General features: G+C 41.9%; 1 protein-coding gene across 3 annotated transcripts; it reads right to left on the bottom strand.

Annotated features, from left to right (window-relative positions):
• Positions 1-597: 597 nt before the first annotated feature.
• On the bottom strand, positions 598-21,881 carry KLHL31 (kelch like family member 31). Of its 3 annotated transcripts, none has more exons than XM_031434524.2 (4): positions 21,681-21,881; positions 21,178-21,248; positions 6,955-8,159; positions 598-5,222 (listed from the first exon to the last, which is right to left on the bottom strand). In XM_031434524.2, exons 3-4 carry the CDS (start codon positions 8,124-8,126, stop codon positions 4,490-4,492), a joined length of 1,905 nt encoding a protein of 634 aa, XP_031290384.1. In that variant the 5' UTR covers positions 8,127-8,159; positions 21,178-21,248; positions 21,681-21,881; the 3' UTR covers positions 598-4,489. The 3 variants fall into 3 exon arrangements, with proteins under 3 accessions (XP_031290384.1, XP_064332659.1, XP_031290383.1); XM_064476589.1 differs by lacking the exon at positions 21,681-21,881 and adding an exon at positions 15,150-15,264 and having other exon boundaries at positions 21,178-21,359; XM_031434523.2 differs by lacking the exon at positions 21,681-21,881 and having other exon boundaries at positions 21,178-21,359.
• Between the last annotated feature and the right edge of the window lie 4,441 nt (positions 21,882-26,322).

A 26,322-nucleotide genomic window follows, 5' to 3' on the forward strand; every position in this document is an offset into this window, starting at 1 on the left:
CGGCTTTTGTTTCTGTTTGGAGGCCAATCCAATCTCTTTACGTGGTCATGTGGCTTGGAGACATTTAAGAAAAAGTATCACTGACATTTAGAATTTTCTAGAAATAATGAAGATGGCCTCAAGTGACTAACTCAGGCCAGAGGCTGAGCATCGCAGGCTGGCTATGTTTCATTTGCTCATTTGGACGCTAAGGTGGAAGAGGGAGACCGTGAGGGTTGGTCTGTACAGTTTCATGTTCTAAAAAGTGGTTTCATGGCAAATGATGACCCCGACTCTGTACCAGGTTGGCTGTGGTCAGGGTGGAACCAAGACCAGAGGCCACACCTGATCTACATGCCTTCTCTGTCGTCAGGACCGAGAGGCAGACCGAGGCTTTTGTCTGAGTTACAAAGCAAGTCACTATGGATGTTTTATACTTTTTTTCCCGTTAATCTTCAAGTTATTAGGACAGCTTTTCAATTATTTGTCATTTCCTTTTTTGTTGGGTTTTGCTGAGGTGAGTCATCATGAAAACTAAATAGAGAGGGAAAAAAAGCCCACGAACCCCACCCCACCAACCATCCCAGAAAAGACACTTCAGAACTGCCCACATTCGATCACTAAGTCCTTCCTGAATACAGCTTTATTGATGGTGAGGAGGTTACAAACATGACATTTCTTTTAGTTTGTTGTTCCTTCTGTAGTACAAGAATGTTTTAAGCAACCGAAAATTTAAGCCAAAATTTGCTGAATAAATACAGAGATTTTTAAGGAGTATTCAAGACAGGGATTTTATTTCAAATACCCCGAGAGGGACATTTAAATGGACTTTACCCTCGGAATGTGCTGGAGGGTACATCGTGAATATTTGAGAATCTTTAGTTCTCATAATTACCACAGAGGAGTGCTCAGGAACCTAGTCTGTTGTTTTTGAAGTAAGAGAAGAAATACTGAAAAATCAGTCGTTTGAATGCCACCATGTGCTAGAGAGAATGTCCATCAGTGACTGGGGTAGGGAGGGTCGTACCTCCTTCAGAGAAGACTCGTTCGGAGGAGAATTCAGAAGCATCATCGGAGTAGATTACATAAATTCATTTCTTTGTAACTTGGGGAAAACAGTAATTAAATGAAGTGATTTTTTTATCTAGTCACTCGGATGAATTCTGAAGATATTTGGCCAGGAGAACCAGCCAAAAAAAAAAAAAAAAAAAGAACCTATCAAAACTTACATATTTCCAGGCAAACCTCTATTTACACACCTGTTTGTATAATGCACTTCCTGTAACTGCTGCTCTGCCTTAGATTACAGTACCATCCAGCACATCCTCACATCCTTATTGCCTCAGTCGAACCTGCTCGCTCATAACACCCCACTGCCATCTGATCCTTGTTTAGAATTATATTCATCTGCACCAGCAATGACCTTCGATTCATAACCATTCTTACAACATGGGAAGTAAAACTAAAATGCAACCAGCGCCACTAAAAGCAACTAGTTAGTGCATTAGGGATAATAACTTGGCACCAAGAGCCTAACTAAAAACGGACAGACTACCTGACAGTCTGGCTACCTGGACACTTTCACACCAGGTCTCTGGCCCTTTCAGAGAAAAAGAGCTTGAGTTTTATTATTCTGCTGGGTCACATGTTATTTCTTGGATACGCTGAACCTGTACTTTTATTTAATCACAGGACTCTGGTCTTACAAAAATAACAAGCCCCTTTCTTTGAGAAAAATACAAGGAGGTACAGGGTTGGATCCTGAGACTTGGGACTGTGATTGAATGTAAACTTAAAACGTAATAAAAAAATGAAGTAATTTTTTTCAGCTGGAAAACATGGAGAAATCGCCACGTTTTCCAGGAACAACTGCTTCAACAGCGGGGTCAAAGAGTGTGTTTCACTTCCTTGTGGAAGATGACAGACGTAACTTTGATTCCAGATCTTTTCATGTCTTTCAATTATTCGTGCAGGATGTTCCAGGATGAAAATCTTTCACCAACCCTTAGGTTTCATGATCCCTACCAATCTGTCATTTGAGAAATTCTGAAATTCCAAATTCATGTTGGTCTTGGTTTATTGACCTAACTGTTGAAGCAGGAGATGTAACAGCAGTGCTCCCGGGAACCTGGGTACCCAGATATTTGTATGCTCTAAGTCTTCAGATAACCCATGTAGAACATACGGTAAATGGTCATTTCGAATGATTTATCCAGATTTAACACATCTCCAGGTTCACCTCCAGAAAGCCACTGCCTAGTTTTTGCACACCATATTTTAGCAAGCTCTGATGGATGAAAAATTCTCTCGTTTCAGCATCGTTCCTCCTTCTTCCATGATAAAATGTAACAACGGATGAATTTTTATTTCATTCCAGCCTTAGGTCCTCTACTTCACAAGACTTCTAGGATCTCAACGGGAGACACAGCTATGGGTGAGCATCAAGGAATTATGTCTATCTACCCACGTATGATCAGTAATCCATAATACATCACTTTTTTTCTCTTGCAATTAACAATATGCTATCGGCTTCTCAATTGTATGAAAATATATATTTGTACCAGACTAAAAGATGTCATGATCACCCTCACATAGGCTTTGGAAGTCGTGGCCAAAATAACTTATTAAAAACGAGAAGTTAATTTTACTGGTGGTGCTGCAGGGAGAAAGTCTACATTAGGTCGTACATTGGTGGCTTGAGAGCTCAGTGATGTAACTTGCTCCACAAACTAGTTTCTCATGCAGCTTTATTTTTTGACCTGGGCCAATAAAGAATCAAGAAACAAATCTGCTCTGTACTTGGAGAGGCTCCTCATGCCTTGCATGGGGTGAGGAACCAGCCCAGAGGTTTTACATTAATAATGTCTTGTTCTCAACCCACAGTGTTCTAGCCTTTCCCTGGGTGTTACCATTAAATACCCAGAGATAGAACTTTTCATAAGGGGCAATGATATAAAATTGTTCCACGAAGTGTACTATATGAACCACTTTTCACAGTTCGAATGAAATATTTTAAATATAAATATTGTAACTCCAGCAATGACCTATCTATACAAGGTGGGAGAGGATGGGATGAATGAAAACCCAGTTATATTGCCATGGGTCTCATGTGTAACCATTTAAATAGTTGGCTTTTCAAAATCTGCTTGCACATAACCCATGATTATAGGCCCTTCCTCTCCAAAACAAATAAACTATCAAAGAATAAAAAGATAAATTATAAGAAAGGAAAATATGTATAATTTACTACCATCACTCCCTTGCTCCAAAACTTGGCAAACATACAGGAAAAAGGATATAGAGTGGATACACTTTAATTTGCAAAGCTAATTGGGAGCAGATGAAATTTAAAAATATATAATAGAATGGGTATATATGATCCTAACATTTATGTGTGAAATGAATGTGTTAGGTTTTTTGATTAAGAAATCAGGACTGATACGAAATGGTAAACAATAACATTTATCAACAGGAGACCCCATTCACCTCGCTATTGCCAAATCCAAGAATTCCCAAATATTACCTTCGTCCTCACCCCTCAATGAGTGGAAGAAATCAAATGATTATTATGGGTTGTACAGCCTTCAGTCCACATAAGCTTTAAGTTAATGCTCCTCATGGCCATAGTTTTATTTGGGGTTCTTCTGGGGGTTTTACATGAAGGTCAAGGTTACCCTTAACCATTTGGTGTAGTTTTTAGGGTGAGGGTAATATTTGCAATTTCTTTCATAGGGGACCAAGATAAAGTGCAAATACTTCTAGGATAAATAACAAAATGATTTAAATTACACTATAAATTAAATGACTGATGTCAGTTCCTTCTTTGAGAACAGGATTTTATGATAGGAAATACTTTTGGAGCCTGAGGCACGCTAGAGGAGGGAGTCACCCCGAAACCAAAGCGTCAGCTTGTCAGCCCCGGGGTGGAATCCCCGTCACTTTCCAGTCAGACTTTGTCTTAAGCTTTACGACTTTTTCATGGGATGCCTTTCAGAATCCTTTACTCAGGCGTAGGGTACAGAAGAAACTGCACTGAAACGCAGAATTAAATCTTAAGTCCTTATGGATGCAGACAGATTTCCATTTGAAAATAAAGCCTATAAAGGAATATTTCAAACTTCCTTAAAAAAAAGAGGATAATAAACTGTACGTGAAATCTCTTACTCACATAAGCTTCGTGTGGACTAAAGTGTAGCAGCACAATCTCAGATGTGGGTGGAACCGCTCTACCGCTGGGAAAGATGCCCTTATGGAAGCGCCTACCGCGAATTCTGTCTGCCACCCAGTGGCCGCCGAGATAAATGGCTTCTTCCCTTTGTTGGCTATGGCCCTGTATTTTGCTTTAAAAAAAAAAATCGACAGAGGTAGATGATGCCAGACCAGCAACTGAAACCCATCAAGACAGAGGCCTCGATGGATCTGAAGACGCCACTGTAGTAAATGTTACATATCTTCCTTTCCGCTAGCCCACAGGGGCGCCCCGACGCGCAGCTGCACCCCCAGCCCGGGTTCAGATGCTGACGGGCACGGAGGACACCGAGCTGGCGCGGGACTCCCGGGTCACGTGGTTGGGCATGGCGAGGGTGCAGCACGACACGCCCACGGTGGCCTCGGGCAGCTCGTCGTCCTCCGTCCACTCGTTGAGCTCGGGGTGGAAGCACTGGATGCACTTCTTGTACTTCCTCTCGCCCTCGTTCCAGCCGCCGACCAGGTAGGCGCGGCCGTGCAGGGCCGAGGCGCCGGCCGTGCTCACGCCCATGGGCAGCGGCGCGGCGTAGCTCCACTGGCCGGCGGCCGGGCTGAAGCTCTCCACCGTCAGCACGTCCACACGCTCGCCGCGCGGCCCCACCTGGCTACCGCCCATCACGTACACGCGCTCGGCCAGCGCCACCGCGCAGTGCCAGCCCCGCGGCGTGCTCAGCGGCGGCAGCTCCTGCCACGCGTCGCGGGCCGGGTCGTAGGCGCACACGGAGCGCGAGTACGCGCCACCGATGTAGCCGCCGGTCACCAGCACGCGGCCGTCCGCCACCGCGCTGGCGTGGCAGCAGCGCGCCACCTCCAGGGGCGTCTTGGGCTGCCACTGGTTGGTGGAGGGCACGTAGCACTCGAGCGAGGCCAGGCTGCCCTCGGCGTTGCGGCCGCCCACGGCGTAGAGGAGCCCGTTGAAGACGCTCAGGCTGAAGTGCGTGCGCTTCTGGGTCATGCCGGCCAGGTGGATCCAGGTGTTGAAGCGGGGATCATACCTGGAAGTGGCAGAGGAAGCGTGACAGCCTCGGGGGCGGTAGCGGGGGAACCCACGTGATGCCCCCAACCGGAACGTGGGCGTCTCCACAGTCTCCCTGCGAGGAGGCCGGGGACCCGGCGCAGCTTCTCACCTGGAGCCTGCGAATTCGCCCTCAACCAGGAAAAACGTGTTGGGAAAGGCCAGGCAGGCCTGGGTGACTCCCCCTCCTACCGTTTATAAAACCCCTTCCTTGATCAGGCCGCTTGGAGACCATCCCACAGAGACCGACCTCCAGTCCCCTTTTCCTCCATATTCCGATATCCAGCGTCCCGTAGGATTTAGGGGATGCGCACGTGGGGGAGGGGTGGAAGCCATTGGTGGAATCAGAGAAGGGAGCACCACCACATTAAAGTCTGTTTCACAAATCTTCAAACACCAACTACCCCCAGCTCATTCTCACAGCTTAATTAAGATAAAAGTTGGCTAACTGGGTTTCTCCATTTCTCAGAAACCCTTTCTGTTCATACACTTCGGGCCATTGCAACAGAAAAGCTAAGTCACTGAGTCTTCTATCATCTGTTTAGAGTGAGAGCAATAGGACTCATGTCCACAGGCATCAACAAAGCCTTAACTTTTGATGTTTCTCTATTTTCTGGCACTCAGTAGACGCGATTTTTTTAGTTTAGGGATATATTTTTTTCAGTGTTCAACATTACAGTTATTATACCGTAAGCACTGAAGTTAACACTGCAAAAAAGGTGGCTTGAGTACTAAAAGTTGAGTTATCAGCAGGCGGACAGCAAGCACTCATTGTAAACTAATGCTTTCCTGTCTCTATAGTTCAGAGTATTGTAAACACAGAACAGACTCTGTCTGTTTGATGTGCATTCATGTTTTGGTCTCATTTGACCTCCACATCAAAATTTAACCATAGTTATTAGTTAAAGGCTAAAAATCAATTAATTGTTTGGATTCGTTTAAATGATACACATACATATAATTTTTAATGATTTACTATGCAAATTTTCAGGTCTTGCTCATAAGTTATGTTTGATTTTGTGCTACTACCAAAACAGAAACATAACTTTCTGAGCATTTTATGTATATGGAGGTTTAATTTTTTATTGTAATATACAAAAATTACATGCATTTGAATTCCATTTTCTGCAGGATTTATTATGCTTTTACTTTTTGAATGCATCAAAAATAGGAATGGGATTCAGTTTTAAATATATGTTTTAAATTAATTTAGCTGTCACATTTTTAATGATCTCATTCTGTTTGCCAGTTATGAGTCTGACAGTCATCAGTAGCTGTCACTTAAAAAAAAAAAACTTTGCATCACTTAAATCTTTCTTACTACTTAGTGGTAAAAACTAAATTTGCACCCAGTTTCTTTCAAAAAGGCAGTGGTATTGTGAAGAGCACCCTGACTAGAAATGATGAAATGTGAATTCCACTTTCTAGTGGTATAACTTGTCTGGGTGTCAGATTTCTCACATGGAAAATCAGAATCACCGTACCTTCCCTACTCACTTCATAGGCTAATTCAGGAATGTAGAGTGCCTAATATATGTGAATGCACTTGGTATAATGTGAAGTGCTCTGTATATGTAATGTGGCATTATTTTTATTGATTTACTAAGCCAGTGAACTAAGCTAATAGACGTTGTTAGTTTAATTTACTTCTATGTCAGGGCAATGTCCTCATAATATAGAACCATTTCCATTCCTAATAAAAGAGCCAGTACCTGCAGAAATTGCTGACTGCATGCTTGGCTTGATTTCTTGCATCATTCTGGTCTTCACCACCGGCTACATAAAGAAATCCATCCATCACAGCCACACACTGATTAAAACTCTTAGCTGGCATTTCCGTAAGCTTGCTCCATCCATTTTCAGGGTCTCTATACAAGACATCTCTACTAAGGGACTTTTCAGTAAGGCCTGGACGGCCCCCCACGGTGACCAGGACACGACAGCCCCCACGGATTCTCGTGCGCCTAGACTGCAGTGTGTTTTGATGATAGGGAAGTAGGTGGTAGTTCATAGCATCTACAAGAAGCTTATGACAATCAGCATCTTGCATCATTCTTGGTACCGACTGAACGTAATTGACCAGGTCTTGCGCAGAGATGGTACCAAAGCGAATATTGCTCAGAAGATCGGCAGCGTATTTCACTCTCTTTTGGTCAAATTCTAACCATTTCATTGCAATCTGGAATGCTACTATTTCAGAAGGCAACTGTAAGTCATCATCTATAAGAAGTTCATTAATTTGCTCAAATGTAAGTTTCAGAAACTGATCTGATTCAGCAAATTCAAGGAAGTTGTCCCGGATAAATTTTTGGGCTGCTGCCTTTGCATTTTTCAGGGAGTAGGTTTCGGCAATGTTAGCAATGTACATGCAATTCTCAACGCTCATCTCTCGTATCAGAAAATCACTGCACATCTTGACGAGGGTATGGATCTGAAGATAAACAGCAGCAGAAAGAATGCTTCCTATTGTGTACAAGGAGAGAGTCAGCTTTCCTGTGTAGGCATATGCAATGACAGTGGCCAGGCCCAGCGGTGCGATGTCATTGAGATCCACCCTTTGCGTCGAGGGGTCTCTTTTTAGGATGTTGTAAAAGTACTCACTGCATGAAGCCATCACTGACTTGTGGACATCAAAAGATTTGGTTTTGGTGCCAATGACTAAGTCACAAAGGAAGCTCTCCTGCCTCATTTTACTTAAACCTTCCAAGAGGTTGGGGCCATAAGAAGCATCCGTTAACTCAGAAGAAATGCAGCTAAGGCCATTGCCTCCCTCCAGGAGCCCATTCAAAGCACTGAGTTTGCTGAGGGGGCTGTCCTCTACAATTATGGTCATCTCATTGATCTCACTTTTGTTCTTTTTGACCGTCTTCTTTTTAGGGGCCATGTTGGCAGACACAATGTCACAGGCAAGAGCTTGCTAAAAAAAAAAAAAAAGGCATGATTTTATTTTAATCGTGTTTTGGACTTTGAAATGTCACATTGAGAAACTTTCCTTTTATATAAGATAGTAGTCTTTTTTGAATACATTTTGAATACAGATTCTATTTACAAACCAAAAACAGATTCATAAACATAGAAAACAAACTACGGTCACCAAAGGAGAAAGGGTGGAGAGGAATAAATTAGGGACTGGGGATTAAGAGACACTTGTTACTATATGTAAAACAGATAAACTACAAGGACCTATTGTATAGCACGGAGGGACTCTATTCAATTTCTTGTAATAACATATAATGGAAAAGAATCTGAAAAGAAAACATATATGTATGTATATGTATCACTGAATCCCTTTGCTGTACACTGAAATTAACATTGTAAGTCAACTACACTTCAATTAAAAATTAAAGTTATAATAAAAGATAGTAGGTTTTTAATGTCATAATGTAAGTTGGTTAATTCTCAAAAATGAATTTAGATTTACATTAAACTAGATGCACATTATATTGACAGTTTACTTCAGCATCAATTACTGAAGACAATTCTAGACAGATTTATGTTACCAAATGGTACCTCTCGACAGCTATGTTGCCAACTAATTTAATGCAGCAGAAATGACCAAATACTCTCTGATTTAGCTGTGTACAGTAATTATGGAATAATAGTTAAAGATCCTTGGAAGGACTTAGTTTACTTTCAGGAAAAAGTGAATTATAACTACTCTGAAGTTCTTCTCAGTAAAATACTGTAATACTAAAATTCAGGAATTCATGTTAAGTGTAGACTATATATTAGAATAAATGCAGCTAACAGTTGATGGATAATAATGTATTATTTCAAGTGATTTCTCCTCTACATAGTCACTAAAATAATTTCCTGATGAATGAAATATCTAAATGATTCACATGCACAAATTTACACAAGGACTGGAACAAAGTAGTTTAAAAAAAATCTTAGACTAAGAAAGACCCTCTTAAGCATAACATAAAATCCAGAAGCTATAAAAGAAGACTGAAATAGCTGAATATTTAAAAAAAATGAAAACGTATCTATAAAACAATACCAACTATTTAAAAGACAAGTATCAAACTACAAAGACAAATATTTGTAATGTTTTTGACAGATAAAAGGTTAAAGTGAAGTTAACATGATATATAAAGAGCTCCTATGATTAATAAGTAAAAAGTAATCTGACTAGAAAATGGGCAAATGCGATGACCAAGTCATTAGGCTGTTCACAGAAAATAAAAGACAAACAGTTAAATTTTTAAAAAGCTAAACTAATAATAATCAGGGAACGATCATCTGAAACCCAGGGATCCTTTTTGTGTGTGTGTGGTCAAATTTTGCTTATCAAATGATTAAAATATTTTAAAATATTCAGAATATCAGATATTGGTGTGGTACTCCACATGCATTGTTGATGGGAGCATAATTGATACAATCTTTTGAATAATAATTTAGCAGCCTAGCAAAAATAAAAACCATTTTTATGCTTTGACACTAAAGTTCTAAATCTACTAATGTACCTCTTAGAATATATTTTTATGGATGCTCACATATTAAGGACAGTAACAATTTCCTATTATTAAAGTTATAGATATTTGAACCAGTTTTTAAACCTATTTGAACTGCAGATTTAGCTCTATAATGTAGCTCTGAACAGCTCTAATATCAAATGTAGACTTGAAATATATTAAGTTTACCAAATAAATGCATAGCAGGTTACATTATTTTAGCCCTTAAAAACTGAACACAGTCATCAGAAGATGCTACACTGGGGCTTTCAAGTGGATGTTATCTGCCGCCATGATAGTGCTCACTTTCTTGTAACATTACTCGTACTGCTTCTTTCCTCCCATTTTTTCTTTTCTTTTCTTTTTTTTTTAATTTCTCTAATTTTAAAAATTAAAGTATAGTGGATTTACAATGTTGTGTTCATTTCAGGTGTACAGCAAAGTGACTGAGTTATACATACACACATATATATTCTTTTTCAGATTCTTTTTCATTACAGGCTATTACAAGCTACTGAATATAGTTCCCTGTGCTATGCAGGTCCTTGCTGGTTATCTATTTTGTATATAGTAGTGTGTATATGTTAATCCCAAACTCCTAATTTATTCCACCCTCCCACCCCTTTCCCCTTTGGTAACCATAGTTAGTTTTCTATGTTTGAGAGTCTATTTCTGGTTTGTAAATAAGTTCATTTGTACCTTTTTAAAAAACGATTCCACATATAAATGATATTATATGATATTTGTCTCTGTCTGACTTACTTTACTTAATATGATAATCTGTAGGTTGATCCATGCTGCTGCAAATGGCATTATTTCATTCTTTTTTATGGCTTAGCAGTATTCCACTGTATATATATAGTATATGGTAGCATTCACTTTCTTGTAAAATGACTGGTATTGCTTTTATTTCATTTTTTTAAGTTGCAAAATCAGTATGTGTGATTCAGCAGTTCACAGTTTGTTATATATCACTCCACATAATTGTATATGCTTATGCAAACTTGTATCTGCATAATTTGAGCAGTGGTGTGCTGGTAAACCAACTCTCTAGGGGGAGAAAAAGCCCTTATTTGTAAGGTGCTGATTTCTTTGGTACAAATATACTCATTGTGGTTGGTTTTAAGCTATCAACCACCAGCTCGCTAAATTCTTGAAAATGTAAATTGGTTCTCATGAGCCAGAACAAGTCAGCTCCAGCACACCACTATCAGAGAACTAATATCAAAACAAGTTTATGCTATATTATTTAACAGTTTTCTTTTCTCACTTAGGTGTTCTCATGTACATCTTCCCATGTCAGCACAGACATAAATTTACCTCATTCTCCATAATAGCGGCATAGAATCCCACGGTAAGGATATATAAAACTTAATCATTCTCTTGTTGATGGACATTGTTTAGGTGTTTTATAGATTTTGAGGGGGATGTGGGGTGTGGGTGGGGATGTGTGCGTGTGTGTGTGTGTTTTAAGTCTCACCGCTGAGCTCACCCTGAGGGGTAAAACTTAGCTTTGATCCCCCTTGAAGGTCTTCAGTGTATCTACTGGAATATATGTTCTTAAAAGTTCCATAGCTTCTCTATTGTGTTTGTTCCTGTTTCTTTCCATGTAGATGGAGAGTAGCAGGTCGGTAGGAAACAGAGACGATCTGTCTCTTTGCCAGGGCTTTTGTCTTCCTCATTAAGCTCTAGTTGTCATGCTATCTCACATCTATCACTTATATCTGTTTATATATAAACTTATATACAGTTTACAAGACTGTAGCACCCGTGTCCTTCCTCATTCTTTCCTGGCAGCAAGCCCACATGCGTCCGTACCTTGTGAAATAGATTTTCAACCCACCATCATTTTAATTTTCAAATGCATTTGGCTTATGTGGTGAGTGTCCCCTTGTTGGAGTTCTCTGGGGAAATGTTTTAAAAATTTTGTTCAGCAGGTAGTTACCAGACACCTACTGCCATGTGGGCAGCATTGTCCTGGGAAGGTTGGAGCAATATAACATGTAATTTACGTTAGATAGACGAAAATGACAAGTACAAAATGAGAAAGTAGGAAAGTATGGCAGAGTAACTTGAAAAAAAAAAAAACCCATCAGTTTCTACCACTAGGGGCACAAATGTGTTTTTGGAAGAAACCCTGTCTGTTCTCCGGGAGGAACCCCCAGGGTCAGTTTTTGACTCACGTAGATACAGGGCTTGTAACCACTTACTGTATTGGAGGAAATCTTGAACCTGAGGAGTCATCTGAATGCTTCAGACTTTGATGCTGAATATTTGTTTATCCATTATTAAAAGAGCATTTCATTGGTAGCACATTGGGGTGGATATTTCAATGACTGATGAAATAGGTCACCTCCTACTTAGTATGGATTCATGCCCCAGCTCCGGAGCTGGGTTTCAGAGCCCCACCCCTGGGGCACTCTGTGCAAATCTTCATTTGCTGGATCAGAGTGAGGTACAGGACGACCTGGGAGAGGGCTAGAGGGGTGGCAGGGATTCGGGGCGGGCCAAGGGGCCATTGGCCATTTTCCAATTCAGTATTTCCAATTAAATTCAGTAGAATTTCCAGTTTAAAAACAGAGGGATCTCAGTATTTAACAACTGGTACTACACTGAAAAATACTTGTCCTAGGGACAGGATGTCATTCTTCTAATATTACTTTGATTTTAATTTTTTTTCTTTTTGGTTTGTTTCTTTTGTTGGAAATGAAAGTTTTTGGAGAAAAGAGAGGATCCAGCCTCAAAAATCTAATGATATGCTGGGGTGAAGGAGACAATTCCAAATAAAGGAGTGGCTAGTAGACTCTTAAGAGCAACAATATCTGATATCCCTTTTTAAAAAAATGTATTATTATTATTATTTTTTATTTTGAGGGCAGGAGGTAATTAGGTTTATTTATTTTTAGAGGAGGTACTGGGGATTGAACCTAGGACCTTGTGCATGACTAAGCATGCACTCTACCAGTTGAGCTATACCCTCCCCCATGTCTGATATCCAGTTTAAAAATCTCCTTTTTCTACATTGTAATTCTCTTATATTGTCTTTAATTGAGGTATTCTCAAGCATCCTTAATAAAGTTTGATAAATCACCAACTAGCTCGCTCTTTGCCTTTAGGAAGTTCACGTAGTAGAGTTGTGAACACCTCAGCCTTTGAAGAAGACTGCCTGGGTTTGAGTAGTAGCTCTTGGCTCCACCACTGGTGAAAAAGCCAAGTGAAGTTCCTATCTGACAGATGGTCCCAAAGATAGAACCTATAAGCGGGGGTGGGGGGTGGGAATGGGGGTGGGGTGGTGGCAAGAATGGGGAGAAAAATAGGGAAAACTATCCAGAGATGCTAGGGAGTTTAAAAAAAAATGGTTTTGTAACAGAGTCAAGAGTTGGAAAAAAGGAACAGCAACGTGTTTCCCCCCTTCCACCTCCTTTTGGGGGGAGAGGTGGCTTTCTGGCTATGAGTAGGCTGCCCTTGGTACCGCACAGGGCAGCTGCATCTCCAACAGAAAATGCTGCTGCATTGACGAACCAGAGGACAGAGCTTGTGGCAACCACATCCACTGGAAAGTGAGGTGGGAATTCTGGAAAAGAAAGAACCTAAAAGAAGGAGCCCAATAGAAGCTTAAATCATCAGGAAGGAATGAAGAGCATCAGAGATGATAACTATAAAGAATAATTTTTTCTATAAAGCTCTTTAAAATACATTTGACTCTTCAAAGCAAAAATGATAACACTGTCCCGTGGGTTCATAATGTATGTAGATGCATGCGTAAGACAGTTATAGCATAGAGGAGGCGGTGATGGCGCTAAATGAATCTATACAGTTGCAAGTTTTCTGTATTTTAGGTGAAGTGGTACAATAACTTACATAGCCTGTAAAAATTTAGCTTTGTGTATTGTAACCTCTAGAGTAGTGCTGTCCAATCCAACAGAGATATAATATGAGCCACATGAGCAGTTAAAAAATTTCCAGTAGCCACATTAAAAAGGTAAAAAGAAACAGATGAAGTTAATGTTAATAATATACCTTATTCAACCTAATATATACAAAATATCATTTCAACATATAACTGCAATAAAATTATTAATGTGATATTTTACATTCCTTTTTTTCATACTAAGTCTTCGAAATCCAGGGTGTATTTTATGCTTGCAGCACATCTCATTTTGTACTTGCCACATTTCAAGTGTTTAATAGCCACATGTGACGGATGACTATAGTATTGGACAGCAGAGCTCCAGAACAACCACGTAAAGAATGCAAAGTAGAGCTGAAAAACCAATAGATTAAATGTAAATGCATTCAAAAGACAGCAGGGAAGTTGGAACAGAGGAACAAAAATTAGAGGGGACAAACAGAAAACAAATAATTTAATGGTAACCTAAATTCAACTATATTAATCATTATATGAAATGTTAATGGATGAAATATTCTAATTAAAAGGCACAGATTGTCAGAACGGATAAGAAAAGCAAAACCCAAATACATACTACCCACAAGAGACTCATTAAAATATAAAGACACAGATAGGTAAAAAATAATTGGTAGAAAAAGATTTACTGTGAAAATAGAAGACTTAAAAAGACTGGAGTGGCTATATTAACAGTAGATAAAATACACTTTAAGAAAAAAAACTGATGATAAGGAGGGAATTATACAATGTTACAAAGGCCAATCCCTTATGAAGATGTAACAGTTAAATGTGTTTGTGTAAATAACAGAGCTTCGAAATATGTGACGCAACAAGTGACAGAACTAAAGGGAGAAATAGGCAATGCCTCAGTTATATTTGAAAATTATAACTTTCCCAGCAACTGACAGAACAGCTAGACAAAAAATCAATAAAGGTAGAGTTCATCTGAACATTGTTAATCACCCTGACTTAACTGATATTTCTAGAACGTTACATCCAACAACTGCAGAATAGAAATTCTTCTTGTGTATACATGGTCCATCACCAAGACAGAGCCTATGCAGGGCCCCAAAACATGTCTCAGTCCATTTAAAAGCACTCATCTCATATAGAATATGTTCTCCGATCATAGTGGAACTGAAGTAGAATTTAATATCAATAAACTATCCAGGAAAACCACCAATATTTGGAAATTAAACAATATGCTTCTAAATAATCCATGAGTCAAAGAAGAAATCTCAAGGGAAATCAGATAGATAGGATTTCAAACGGAATAATAACGAAAATACAAGAAGATGTGGCTTTCCATAGACTGCTAACCTCTTAGAGTCTCCACTGACTTACCTCTAAAGTAAAGGTCATAATGGTGCCTGCCTGTAGGGTTGTCCGTGAAAGCTTAGTGAGATAAATGTCTGTACAGTATTTAGGATCTTGCCAAAAGTGAATGTGCAAAAATTTTGAATTGTTTTCAATAAAATCAACAACTCCTTGTTAGCTGTGTCTTTGGGAATAAAGGAAGTAACCCGTTTAAGGTGAAGCCTGTTACCTTTACAAAGTGATTCTGGGGTGAAGCCAATCAGTGGAAGCTGCCACCAATGGAACTGCAGTCATGAGAATCAGGAGGTGACCTGGGACAGGCCAGCAGCAGCCAGGAGAGATTTCTGGAATATGTAAACATTTCTAAGGGATTTTTGAAAACGCCAGGGAGACGAGTGGAATTCATGCAATCACACAGGCTGAAGAACAGATTATTTTTAACTTCGATTTGAATGATAAGAGTAAACCTGGAAATTTAGAAACCTTGGTTTTTAAAAAAAATTTTTGGGGGGCGGGGGGTAATTAGATTTATTTATTTATTTTTAGAGGAGATACTGGGGATTGAACCAGGGACCCCGGGCATGCCACGCATGCGCTCTACCTCTTGAGCTATGCCCCACCCCCTGCAGGACATTGATTATATAAGCAAAACAACAGATTATCTGAAACACATTGAATCTGTGAGCCTGGATTTAAGAATCCTAATTGAGGAACTGTTTTGCTGGGGTAGAGAGAGGATGGGAAGGTTTGCAGGTAACAAGACTCTTGCTGGTTTCAGTAAAGAAAGGTTTTTAAGAGGTGTAGGTACAGGAGGGGGAAGGCCTTTAAAGCAGGGGAAATGCCTCTTGTGTGACTTGGCATGGGAGGCACAGACTGGCTGGAGTGAGGGGGACAGGTGGGCAGGGAACATGAGGGCAATGCATAAAGGATGCTGGATGCCAGGAAGGGCTTGGACTTGGTAAGTCAGTGTGCAGTGGAGAAGGGTTAAGAAATCTCCAGGAAGGAGAGGGCACACTGAGGTCCTAGTGAAGTCAGTCATAGTTCCTCCATGGCTGCCTCCCCTTACTTCCTGTGGCCGCCTTCTCTTTCCTCCGGAGTCGGGCTTCCTGCTGCCCTGGTGTTCCCATGGAAACCCTCGTGACCCTCTGTCCCAATTCTCTTCCCTTGTCCCATTTCTCCGGAGCCCTGCTGGGTGACACAGGATCCAGGCTAATTCATCAATGGGCAGAGCTACTCTTTCTCCCAGATACGCACGTTTTGGGGTGGCTTTTTAAAAAAATCAGTGTCCTCCCATGACTCACATACAATTTCCACTATGGAACATAATATTTTTTAAAGGAATATTATATTATTATTGAAAGACTATTTTAGCATTAGTCAAACTAAATTACTTAATCTTAAACATTATTAATATTTTAATGTACATATATTTTTCTTAAGAAGAGACGGCTTTTAGAGCCCTCAAAATCACTTTGTAAAGGTAACTGGCTTCTCTGGCTCTTAGAAGCAGGAGACGATTTAATAGACTATTGAAATTGGAGCCTGCAGACCACTTCCTGGTGGTCATGTTTTCCCAGATCTGCTCATAAATTCAGTCTTTCTTTACTAGTAGCTGCCATTCCATCCCAATCCTAAGTCTGCACCTCAGAGGTGAGGCATCCACCCACCTGCCCAGGTGTTCTCAATCTGTGCCACCTTTCCAGTAACATACTGCAGACCCCCTGGAGGAGCCTGGGGAGCAGGATCGCTCCTCAGAAGCAGGGCCAGGCTCTGGTGTGGTCCTTTAGGCTGCGGAGATGCTCACCACCTCCTGCATCCTGGTAAATGCTCTTCCCCTGGTCCTGCTCCTCCGTCCCCTAGGGAGACAGGGCTCCAACCACTGCTTTTCTCAATTGAAGGAGGCCTGCAGGCCCTCAAGGATGGTTGGGCAGCCGCAGCGTGTGCCTCGGGCCCTTCTGCAGGGAAGACCAGCTCCCTCCTCGTGGGGGATCAAAGCCAGAGGCCCTGTCTCATCAGGCAGACGGGGAAGCCTTTGCTAACCTTCCAGGTCCCTCCCTGGGGCCTGTCTAACGCATCACCGGGTGCACACACACTCACACACACACTCACACTCACTCAGCGTGCCACGTGCGTGACCCACCAGCATTTTTCTACAATCAAAGCAAAGGCAGCCTTAAAGAAAAGAAGTTACCAGAGGGCAGCCTCAGGAGTGCATGCATGAGAGGGAAGGGGGAGCAGTTTATTTCATTTCCATTCACTCATCTGGTTATGGGGCTGGGCCGCCAGGCTGATGCTGGGGGCTTGTGGAGGGCGATTAGGAAGAAATGGAATATTCACAGAAACGGAAATATTTCCTCAGTCCTGAGGTCACGTGTGAAAAGGTTGTCAAAGCAATGTGCACAGGAACTCTCACTGTGTTTTCAGTTATAAGATACGTAATTTTTACAGTTGTACATATGTTCGCTCTGCATCCCGGGCTCGTACTGTAAATGATCCCGAAAGATGGTCACGGTGCTGTCAGAGCGTGGCTGTGAGGAAGAGGCAGAGGTTACAACGGTGAGTTGCATGTGTACGGTCCTCTGCCATCCGGAGTATAACCTAGGTGTTCAGTGATCAATTTTGAAAGCGTTCCATTCTTATTGATTCAGTATTATCAACTCAAAGTTGGATGAGGGTTTTACTTATTGTTGCTATTTTAAAAGCTTTTCTCTTTTTCTGATGAGTGAGTGCCTTGGGGCCAGCGGCTCCGGGCCTCCCTGGGCTTGGCAGCTGGGCAGTCACCATGGTTCCCACACCCCAGGGAGGGCTTTGACTGCGGTCGAGGTCTGCGTGGTGAGGACACCAGCCTTGCTGAGCTGCCTCCAACAGTTTCAAGACTGTTTCTCCATTTTTCCTGAAGCAGGAAGGGCTTGATCCCTCCTCCCTACCCAGAGGGCTCTAATGAGTTGCTCCCCGTGGGATCAGAGAGGAGACCTGTAGAGGTGCCCGGGACCCCTAGTGCCAGGACGCGCTGGACGGAGCAGATCGAGCCACGGCAGCTGCGCGTGTGTAATGGGATGAGCAGCTATTTGGGGGCACTGCCAGAGCCCTGTCCCTTCCCTTTTTGAGTAAAAGAGGAGAGAGCACAGGGGCAGAAGCTTGTAGAAGGCTCCCTGTGCTGCTGGAGCTATCCCTTTGTTCTGCGGAGGGAGCCCAGAGAATTCTCCTTCTCTGCTCGTGGACCCCACAGCCCTCTTCCCGCTCTGCTCTGTCCGCCATCGCCCCGGCAGCCTCTCGGGTCCCCTGGAAGAGCTGCCCATCAGAAACTGGGCAGAGGGACACCAGGGGTGCAATCCACCCTCTCCTCCCCTGCCCACCAGCGATCTTGGCTCTGGTGTCATTTCTAGGGTGTTCGTGTCATGTATTCCACACCTGGGCCGTTATGGGAGCTGCACATTTTTCATCATCTTTTGTATGAAATTCAGGGACTTGCCTGAAACCCAACTCAGATTTAAGTATGTTAATGATTAATTCCTAAATATAAATCACCAAGCATGAAACTGGACTATGTATTAAATATAAATAATTACCTCCATTTCTACCTCAGATAGTAAGTATTCATTATTATGTATTAATTGAGCCCTTACTGTGTGCTGAACCCAGCACGATCTTATTTTTTTTTAATTTAAGCATCATGGAAATCCTAAAAGGCAGATAACATTATGTTCATTTTACAGTGAACAGGATATTTAAAAAATGCATCCAGGGTCACACAGTGCACAGGCAACATGTAGTTGAGCAAAGATTCACACGCAGATTGAACCCTGCGCTCCCATCTTGCCCTTAAATCCAGGGCAGGTTAAAATCTGTAGCAGGTGAAAAAGTTAGCTCCTCCCAGCATTAGATGGAGACCGACTGAGGTGCAATCAAGTGGATAAAATCGAAGTTTGGATCCGGAGCACACGAAAGGGTTCTTTATAGCTCCAAACGGTGAAATAAAAGACCTGCCCTTTTAAATATAAGACACATTTGTTTGGGGACAATCAGGGCCTGTGGGCTGGCTTCTTTATTCTCTTAGGGGTAAGAAGGCTATGGAACGCCAATGGTTTGGGTCAGCCCCAAGTAGAAATAGGTTCCAGGAAGTCTTGCGTGAGTTGGGTGATCAGAGACTCGGACACTTCCTTTTAAGTGTTAGGTTGAATATAAAAAGACAAATATTATCAATTTCTTAGGGCTCAACTTGGCTAGAAGCCCGTTCTCTGTAAAGCGTGCAAACTCTATACATGAAGCCAGCTTCTGTCCTCCAGACCTAGATACAGGACGTGAGGACCCAGGGCTAAAATGTTTTTTGGTTTTGTTGCAAATTTTAGTAAAATAGCTTTCTCCTTCCTAGCCTTTTGGGTGTGTATGTTAAGGTTGTGGGAGGTGAGGCTGGAAATCTAGTTTGTAAGACGCATGTCTCTTTGGCTGTCACAGAACTAAAAATTAGGTTTTGGTGTTCATTTTGCTCTCCCCATCTCAGGGACCTGTGGCAAAAATTTGACCTTTTACGATTTCAGCTTAATCATCTGTCAGATGAGGAGATATGTACCTTTCAGTCCTAAAATTTTCAAAGAGTTCAGAATAAACAGACGGCTTTTGCTGTCAGAATTGTCAAAATCTGGTCTGTCTCGCTTCTCCCCTCAATATGGCCCTTTAGAACCCTAGAATCAAATCACAATCAGATACGAAAAGCCAACAGAGACAGAGAGTCTTCCCCTGGGAGTCGTGCATTGGGTCTGAGTTGCCAAAATTAGCAAATAAAAAATAAAAGATCTCTAGATCACTTTGAACTTCAGAAAATCCACGAGTCATATGTCAATATTTAAGTATATCCCGGATAGTATTTGGGACATACTTATACTAAAACCTGGTTTGTGGTTTATCTGAAATTCAATGTACCTAGGTGTCCTGTATGTTATCTGGCAACCCTTTTCTGGGTTGGGCTTCAGGCAAGTCCATGAATTCCATGAAAATTTCTGGAATCTTATGAAGACATGTTGTGCATATGTGTTTATGTGTATTTTTTCTGGAAAGTGGGCCCAGAGCTTTCAGGGGTTCACAGAAAGGTCCATAACCTCAGATAGACCCAGAACCAAGACATGGGAACGTAACGCTACCTCTTCTGTGGGTGGGCAAGTCTGCGAGACAGGCTCACACTCAAGTCCCTCCTGGCCTGAAACAGATTTCAGCTGGAAAGTCCTAGACCCGCTCGCAGAGAAGCTTTGCCACTTTATATTTAGGAGCCCTCTCTTTCCTGCTCCCTTCCACCCTGGCCTCCTGGGAGAGACTCTACCCAGGGCAAGCTAAGAAGCCATGTGTGCCAAAGTGTCACTGTCACTCTTAGGCCAGAACCAGCTGGGATCCCAGAACATCTTCTTGCCAAAGGGGCGTCAGCTGGGCCCGCTCCCTATCCCTGCCACATTCCAGCCACTGCATGTGTCCCGGTCGTCAGCCTTCCTCCCGGAATAGAAACAGCCCAGCCCCTGCCGCTTGCCATTTTAAGTGAAGTCCAACTTAAGGGGGGTGGGGGGGTGGGTGGCGGTTTCCACTTTACTGTTTCATTTCCAAAATGATTTCTAGCATAAAACATGTCAGTATGGCCATATGTGCACATTTGGAACAAAAACTTGTTTTACAGTTCAATTCAAAGTTGTTCTTTTTTTGCAGGAGGATTTCTATCCTGGCAATAGGTTATATTTCTGGGAATTCCAAGAGTTGCCTAATTTATTTGTACCAGTCTCAATAAAACTGATTACATTTTTCTAACCTTCTCAGATACTAAATGTCCCTGATGATTCCAGATAAAAATGGAGACAGAATTCTAAACTTTATGGACAAAACCAAAGAATTTGATTTCCCCCCACTTCTCTATAAAGTAGAGGAAGAAAAACCTACATTAGGCTCAGAGACTTAAAATTATTGTTAGAAATTACAAATAAATTTTTTTATTGCTTTTAAAATACTTTTTAATGCTTTTATAAAGCAGCTTTATCATGCATGCTTATTATAATGACATTTTCTTAATCTAACACATTCCTTAGATTTCAAGAAAATGTTTTCTGGCTCTCAACTTCAGGACGGGGGCAGGAGGATCTGACCCCCCGTAGACCTCCCTCGATGAAATGAATCCACGACCGCAAACACGCAGACACCCCACCCTCTCCCCTACATGCCACCCCGTACACACCCCGGGATCTGCGAGACCAGGATTGGAGACTGTGGCCCCAGCTCCTTACCCTCCTGTGTGAGTGGCGTCCCCGACTTGTGATGATGAAGATTCAGCAGCAGACTCCTTTTGAGAAGCAATCTGTGGAGAGAGGGGGTGTGGTGTGGAGAGGGAAAAATCCGCTGGGGAGCCACCAGCAGCCACCTGACAAGGCACAGCAGCAGCAGCAATTTTTAGAGTCACCCTTTGCCGCCCCACTGGCTACCACGCCTGCCCGACAGCAGTGAGAGCCCTCCTCTTCCTCTCTGGCCTTCAGCTCCAGGCCACCCCGGGACAGAGGGCGGAGCTCTGGGCAGTGGAGAGGGCTTAGGTTTCTTAACCTGCTCAGCTATTAAAAATCAAAAAAAAAAAAAAAAAAAGCCAAGAGCTCAATCAACCTGGGGGTGAGAAAGGGAAATGAATTAGGTGGGCATTTGATTGCTGGAAGGCGGTATTAGAGTGTGAGTACTTGGTAAAAGGAAGGGAAGGTTGTGGATGAAAATGAGCTTCTAGAAAGGTACATAGCCTGATCACCTGAGGTCCTTTGAGAAGACTGGGTTTATAAATAGACAGCTCTTTAGACGAGGAGCACAGGGTGGCTGCCACATGGCTCCCGCATCACTGGACTCATCGCAGAGTTCAGCAGAGTGAGGTTCACCACCAGGCCTTTTTATCCGGTGATCCGCCAGGAGGTCTGAGCTCAACACACCGGCATACATGCAGCTCGGGGAAATACTCTGGCAATACCCAATGTAGAGGGTGGTAATTGACCACGAGCTTTAAATAGGCACCAGGAGGGTGAAACGGCTGCTAAAAACGTTAACCTGATATTAGGCTGCAATCATAGAAAAACAGATCACGGAAAAGAAATGTTCTAATTATTCTTCGTTAGTCAGATCATGCGTTCAGCGTTGCTTTGCTGCCCGGGCACACTGAGAAATTATTCTGTCTCCTGAAGGAGGTGGCTGGAAGGAAGCTGTGTTTGCTGGGATCATCGGCAGAAAAGTAGGGCTAAGAGAGGACTCGGGAGGGGTGACACTGCTGGGTGCAAGGGTCTGGGGGGCTGTCGTGCAGCAAGGGGACTCAATTAAAAATTTTGTGGCTTAAGATGTCATAAATTAAGCCCAATGGGTAGGACTTCCAGGGAAATAAATTAAAAATAAGGAAGGAGCAGTTTGATAACAAATGGGTTCTAGTGGCGGGAAGGAACCAGTGCCCTGTGATTAGAAGCATGGAAGTCAAGAAAGGTACAGCACTGGGGCAACGCAGAAGGGACTCTCCTCCCCCGGAAAGTCTCTGGGATCTTTCCAACCCTAAGACTCTGTGATTCTACATATATTTGCCTCTAGTTCTCCTGACCCTGGTCAACTCATTGGATAGCATCTTAGTGACCACTGCTGTTTCAATTCCAGTCAGCTTCCTTGTAGGGAAATCTATTTTGTTTTTTTTTTAAATTGAAGTACAGTCAATTACAATGTGTCAATTTCTGGCGTACAGCACAATGTCCCAGTCATGCATATTCATACATATAGTCATTTTCATAATTTTTTTCATTAAAGGTTATTCCAAGATATTGAACATAGTTCCCTGTGCTCTACAGAAGAAACTTTTTAAAAATCTATTTTTATATATAGTGGCTAACATTTGTAAATCTCAAACTCCCAAATTTATCCCTTCCCACTCCCTTTCCCCAGTAACCATAAGATTGTTTACTATGTCTGCGAGTCTGTTTCTGTTTTGTAGATGAGTTCATAGTGTCCTTTTTCTTTTCTTTTTTTTTTTTGATTCCACACATGAGTGATATCATATGGTATTTTCCTTTCTTTTTCTGGCTTACTTCACTTAGAATGATGATCTCTAGGTCCATCCATGTTGTTGCAAATGGCATTATTTTATTCTTTTTTATGGCTGAGTAGTATTCCATTGTATAAATATACCACAGCTTCTTTATCCAGTCATCTGTTGATGGACATTTAGGTTGCTTCCATGTCTTGGCTATTGTAAATATTGCTGGTATGAACACTGGGGTGCATGTATCTTTGTAAATTAGCATTCCCTCTGGATATATGCCCAGGAGTGGGATTATTTTGATGTCTTAAATTTACTTCCACCCATAGATCTCCAGCCCAGAGTGTGTCAGAAGTAAATCAAAGGAAACTCTTTAGTCTATAGTTTACATAAAGCTGATGGAGGACCACTCCCTCCCAAGTGATTCTTCTTGTGTCTACCTCCTTGACTCCAACAAAGGGCCAGAGCATTCAACTCTGTTCTTACTGTGATTAAAAAAAATCAGCCATCTATTATTATTTATGATAATGATAGTATGAGAGGGAAAGGGCCTTCAAGAGGTAGGTGTCAATATTGACCCAATACTATTATCTTCAAGGGTTCAAGACTATTCATTTCAGTTCTATGAGAACAACACTGAGATAATCCTTTCAATAGACTATTATTTGAGGTAGAGGTAGGAATCTAAGTGGAAGAGTAAGTGGCAGAAATAGAAAAACCTAAGAGACACTTCAATGAAAAAACATTTATAGCATTTATCATTTGTGGACTTTTTAATGACGGCCATTCTGACCAGTGTGAGGTGATACCTCATTGCAGTTTTGATTTGCATTTCTCTGATAATTGGCAATACTGAGCATTTTTTCATGTACATATTGGCTGTTTGTATGTCTTCATTAGGGAACTGTTTGTTTAGGCCTTCTGCCCATTTTTTGATTGGGCTGTTTGGGTTTTTTTGTTGTTGTTGTTATTGAGTTGTATGAGCTGTTTGTGTATCCTGGAAATTAAGCTCTAGTCGGTTGCATTGTTTACAAATATTTTCTCCCATTCCATACATTGTCTTTTCGTTTTGTTTATAATTTCCTTTGCCCTCCTACACTGTTGGTGGGAATGTAGTTTGGTGCAGCCATTATGGAAAGCAGTATGGAGATTCCTTACAAAATTAAAAATGGAGTTACCATATGACCCAGCAATCCCACTCCTGGGCATGTATCCAGAAGGAACCCTACTTCAAAAAGACACCTGCACCCCAGTGTTCACAGCAGCACTATTTACAATAGCCAAGACATGGAAACAGCCTAAATGTCCATCGACAGATGACTGGATGAAAATGATGTGGTATATTTATACAATGAAATACTACTCAGCCATAAAAAAGAATAAAATAATGCCATTTGCAGCAACATGGATGGACCTAGAGATTATCATACAAAGTGAAGTGAGCCAGAAAGAGAAAAAAAAACCATATGATATCACTCATATGCAGAATCTAAAAAAAAAAAAAGACACAAATGAACTTATTTACAAAACAGAAACAGACTCACAGATGCAGAAAACAAGCTTATGGTTACTGGGGCAGGGAGAGGGTGGGAAGGGATAAAATGGGAGTTCGGGATTTGCAGACACTAACTACTATATATTAAATAGATAAACAGCAAAGTCCTACTCTATAGCACAGGGAACTATATTCAATATCTTATAGTAACCTATGATGAAAAGGAATAGGAAAAGGAATATATATATGTGTGTGTATCACTGAATCTCTATGCTGTACACCGGAAACTAACAGAACATTTTAAGTCGGCTCTACTTCAATTAAAAAAATATTGTCAAATTTCCCTCCCCCTAAAGCCCCAAGCATTTACAACGTGGCTACGTATGTAAGGATTTGACTGCTGCTGTGGTTGCTCTGCTGGAAATAGCGGGCGTGGAACATGGGTGGAAAAGGAGCCTGGACAGGAGGCTGTACTGAATATTAAGAATTTGATCTTTATCCTTAAAGCAATGGGGGTCTACACCCTGAAGTTTATTTTACCACCAAGATGGCCCTGATGAGACTGGCATTTTAGAGAGAATGCTCTGGCATTCAGGGAGCATAACCTTTGCAGAATTTAGTTTTAGAAATTGACTGAAAATATTAGGTGAGTTGTCAGCAAAGACTGGGGTGGAGTAGAGGGTGTGGGTGGTTTGAGGAGTGAAGAGAAGGCATCTCTTCAGGTTGTCTAGAAGAGTCAGGGAGAACACAGGCTAGGATTGCCCGGCAGGATAGAAGGCCCAGGTGGGGTCAGTGACCATGACTGTTGGTCTGAGACCAGTCAGCCTGCTTGTATGTTTTTCTTAAGCCAAGTTCAGCTGCAGAGAAACCAGAGAGCTGGATTTAACTTGGAGAAGGGGTTTTGCAAGGTGGGTAACTTGTTTCCATTGTCAGTGCCTGTCACTCCTTCACCAACCTCCCCCTGACCCTCTGCCACAGACCAGCTCAACAGCACGCTCCATGGGGGCAGGGATCTTGATCTGTTTTGACCACTGATGTGTTTCAAGTGCCTAAAACAGTGCCTGGCACATAGTGGATGATGAATAGTTGTTTATTAACTGAATAAGTGAATAAATGAATAAATATTGAATGAGTAAGATGAAATCAGAGGACAAGAGAGTTGAGAGTCTGTGCCAGGGAGTGTTATAATGGCAGACCACGAAGCTGAGCTAAATGAGGATGGATATGATGTCCTGAGGGCAGGGAGTTTTTCTTGTTAATTCCTGCAACCCCAGAACCAAGACAACGCCTCACACAGAGTAGGTACTCGGTAACCATTTGTTGAATAAAAAAGTAATACTGGCAACACAGTAAAATAGAAAGGTGAAAACTACTGTGGCATTTTGCTTTATACTTAGTCTAGCTATTATCTCTCACAGCAATTCGCCAAACAGCCAAAACAGGTGTCCTTTAAAAAAGCGTTTACAGCTGAAAGAACCGTCGGACAAGAACCCATGGTCCCCAAAGCGTATCTGTCTGCTGTCGATGATAGCGCTGATAATTTAGCGAGTCCTCAATCCTTACTACCAGTCGGAAGTCACTTAGAATGCTGCTTCTCAAACTTTCATGTGTACAGGAATTACCTGGGGGCCTTGTTGGATATTGATTCCGAGAAGGCATGTCTGGCTTGGGGCCCGAGATCCTGCCTTTCTAACGAGCTCACGGGTAATGCTGATGCTGCTGGTCCAGGGACCACACTTTGAGTAGCAAGGATGTGTCTCTGAAGGGACAGGATTTGGTTAAAATACAATGGAAGTCATTCCATCAGAACTCACTCAGTGTTCCGGTACCAAACCTTCAAATCACTGGAAGTCTCCAACCTTTCCTTCTTTGCCTCATTAAAAGGGAACAGCC

Source organism: Camelus dromedarius, chromosome 19 (genome assembly GCF_036321535.1).
Source record: "Camelus dromedarius isolate mCamDro1 chromosome 19, mCamDro1.pat, whole genome shotgun sequence".
Classification (NCBI taxonomy): domain Eukaryota; kingdom Metazoa; phylum Chordata; class Mammalia; order Artiodactyla; family Camelidae; genus Camelus; species Camelus dromedarius.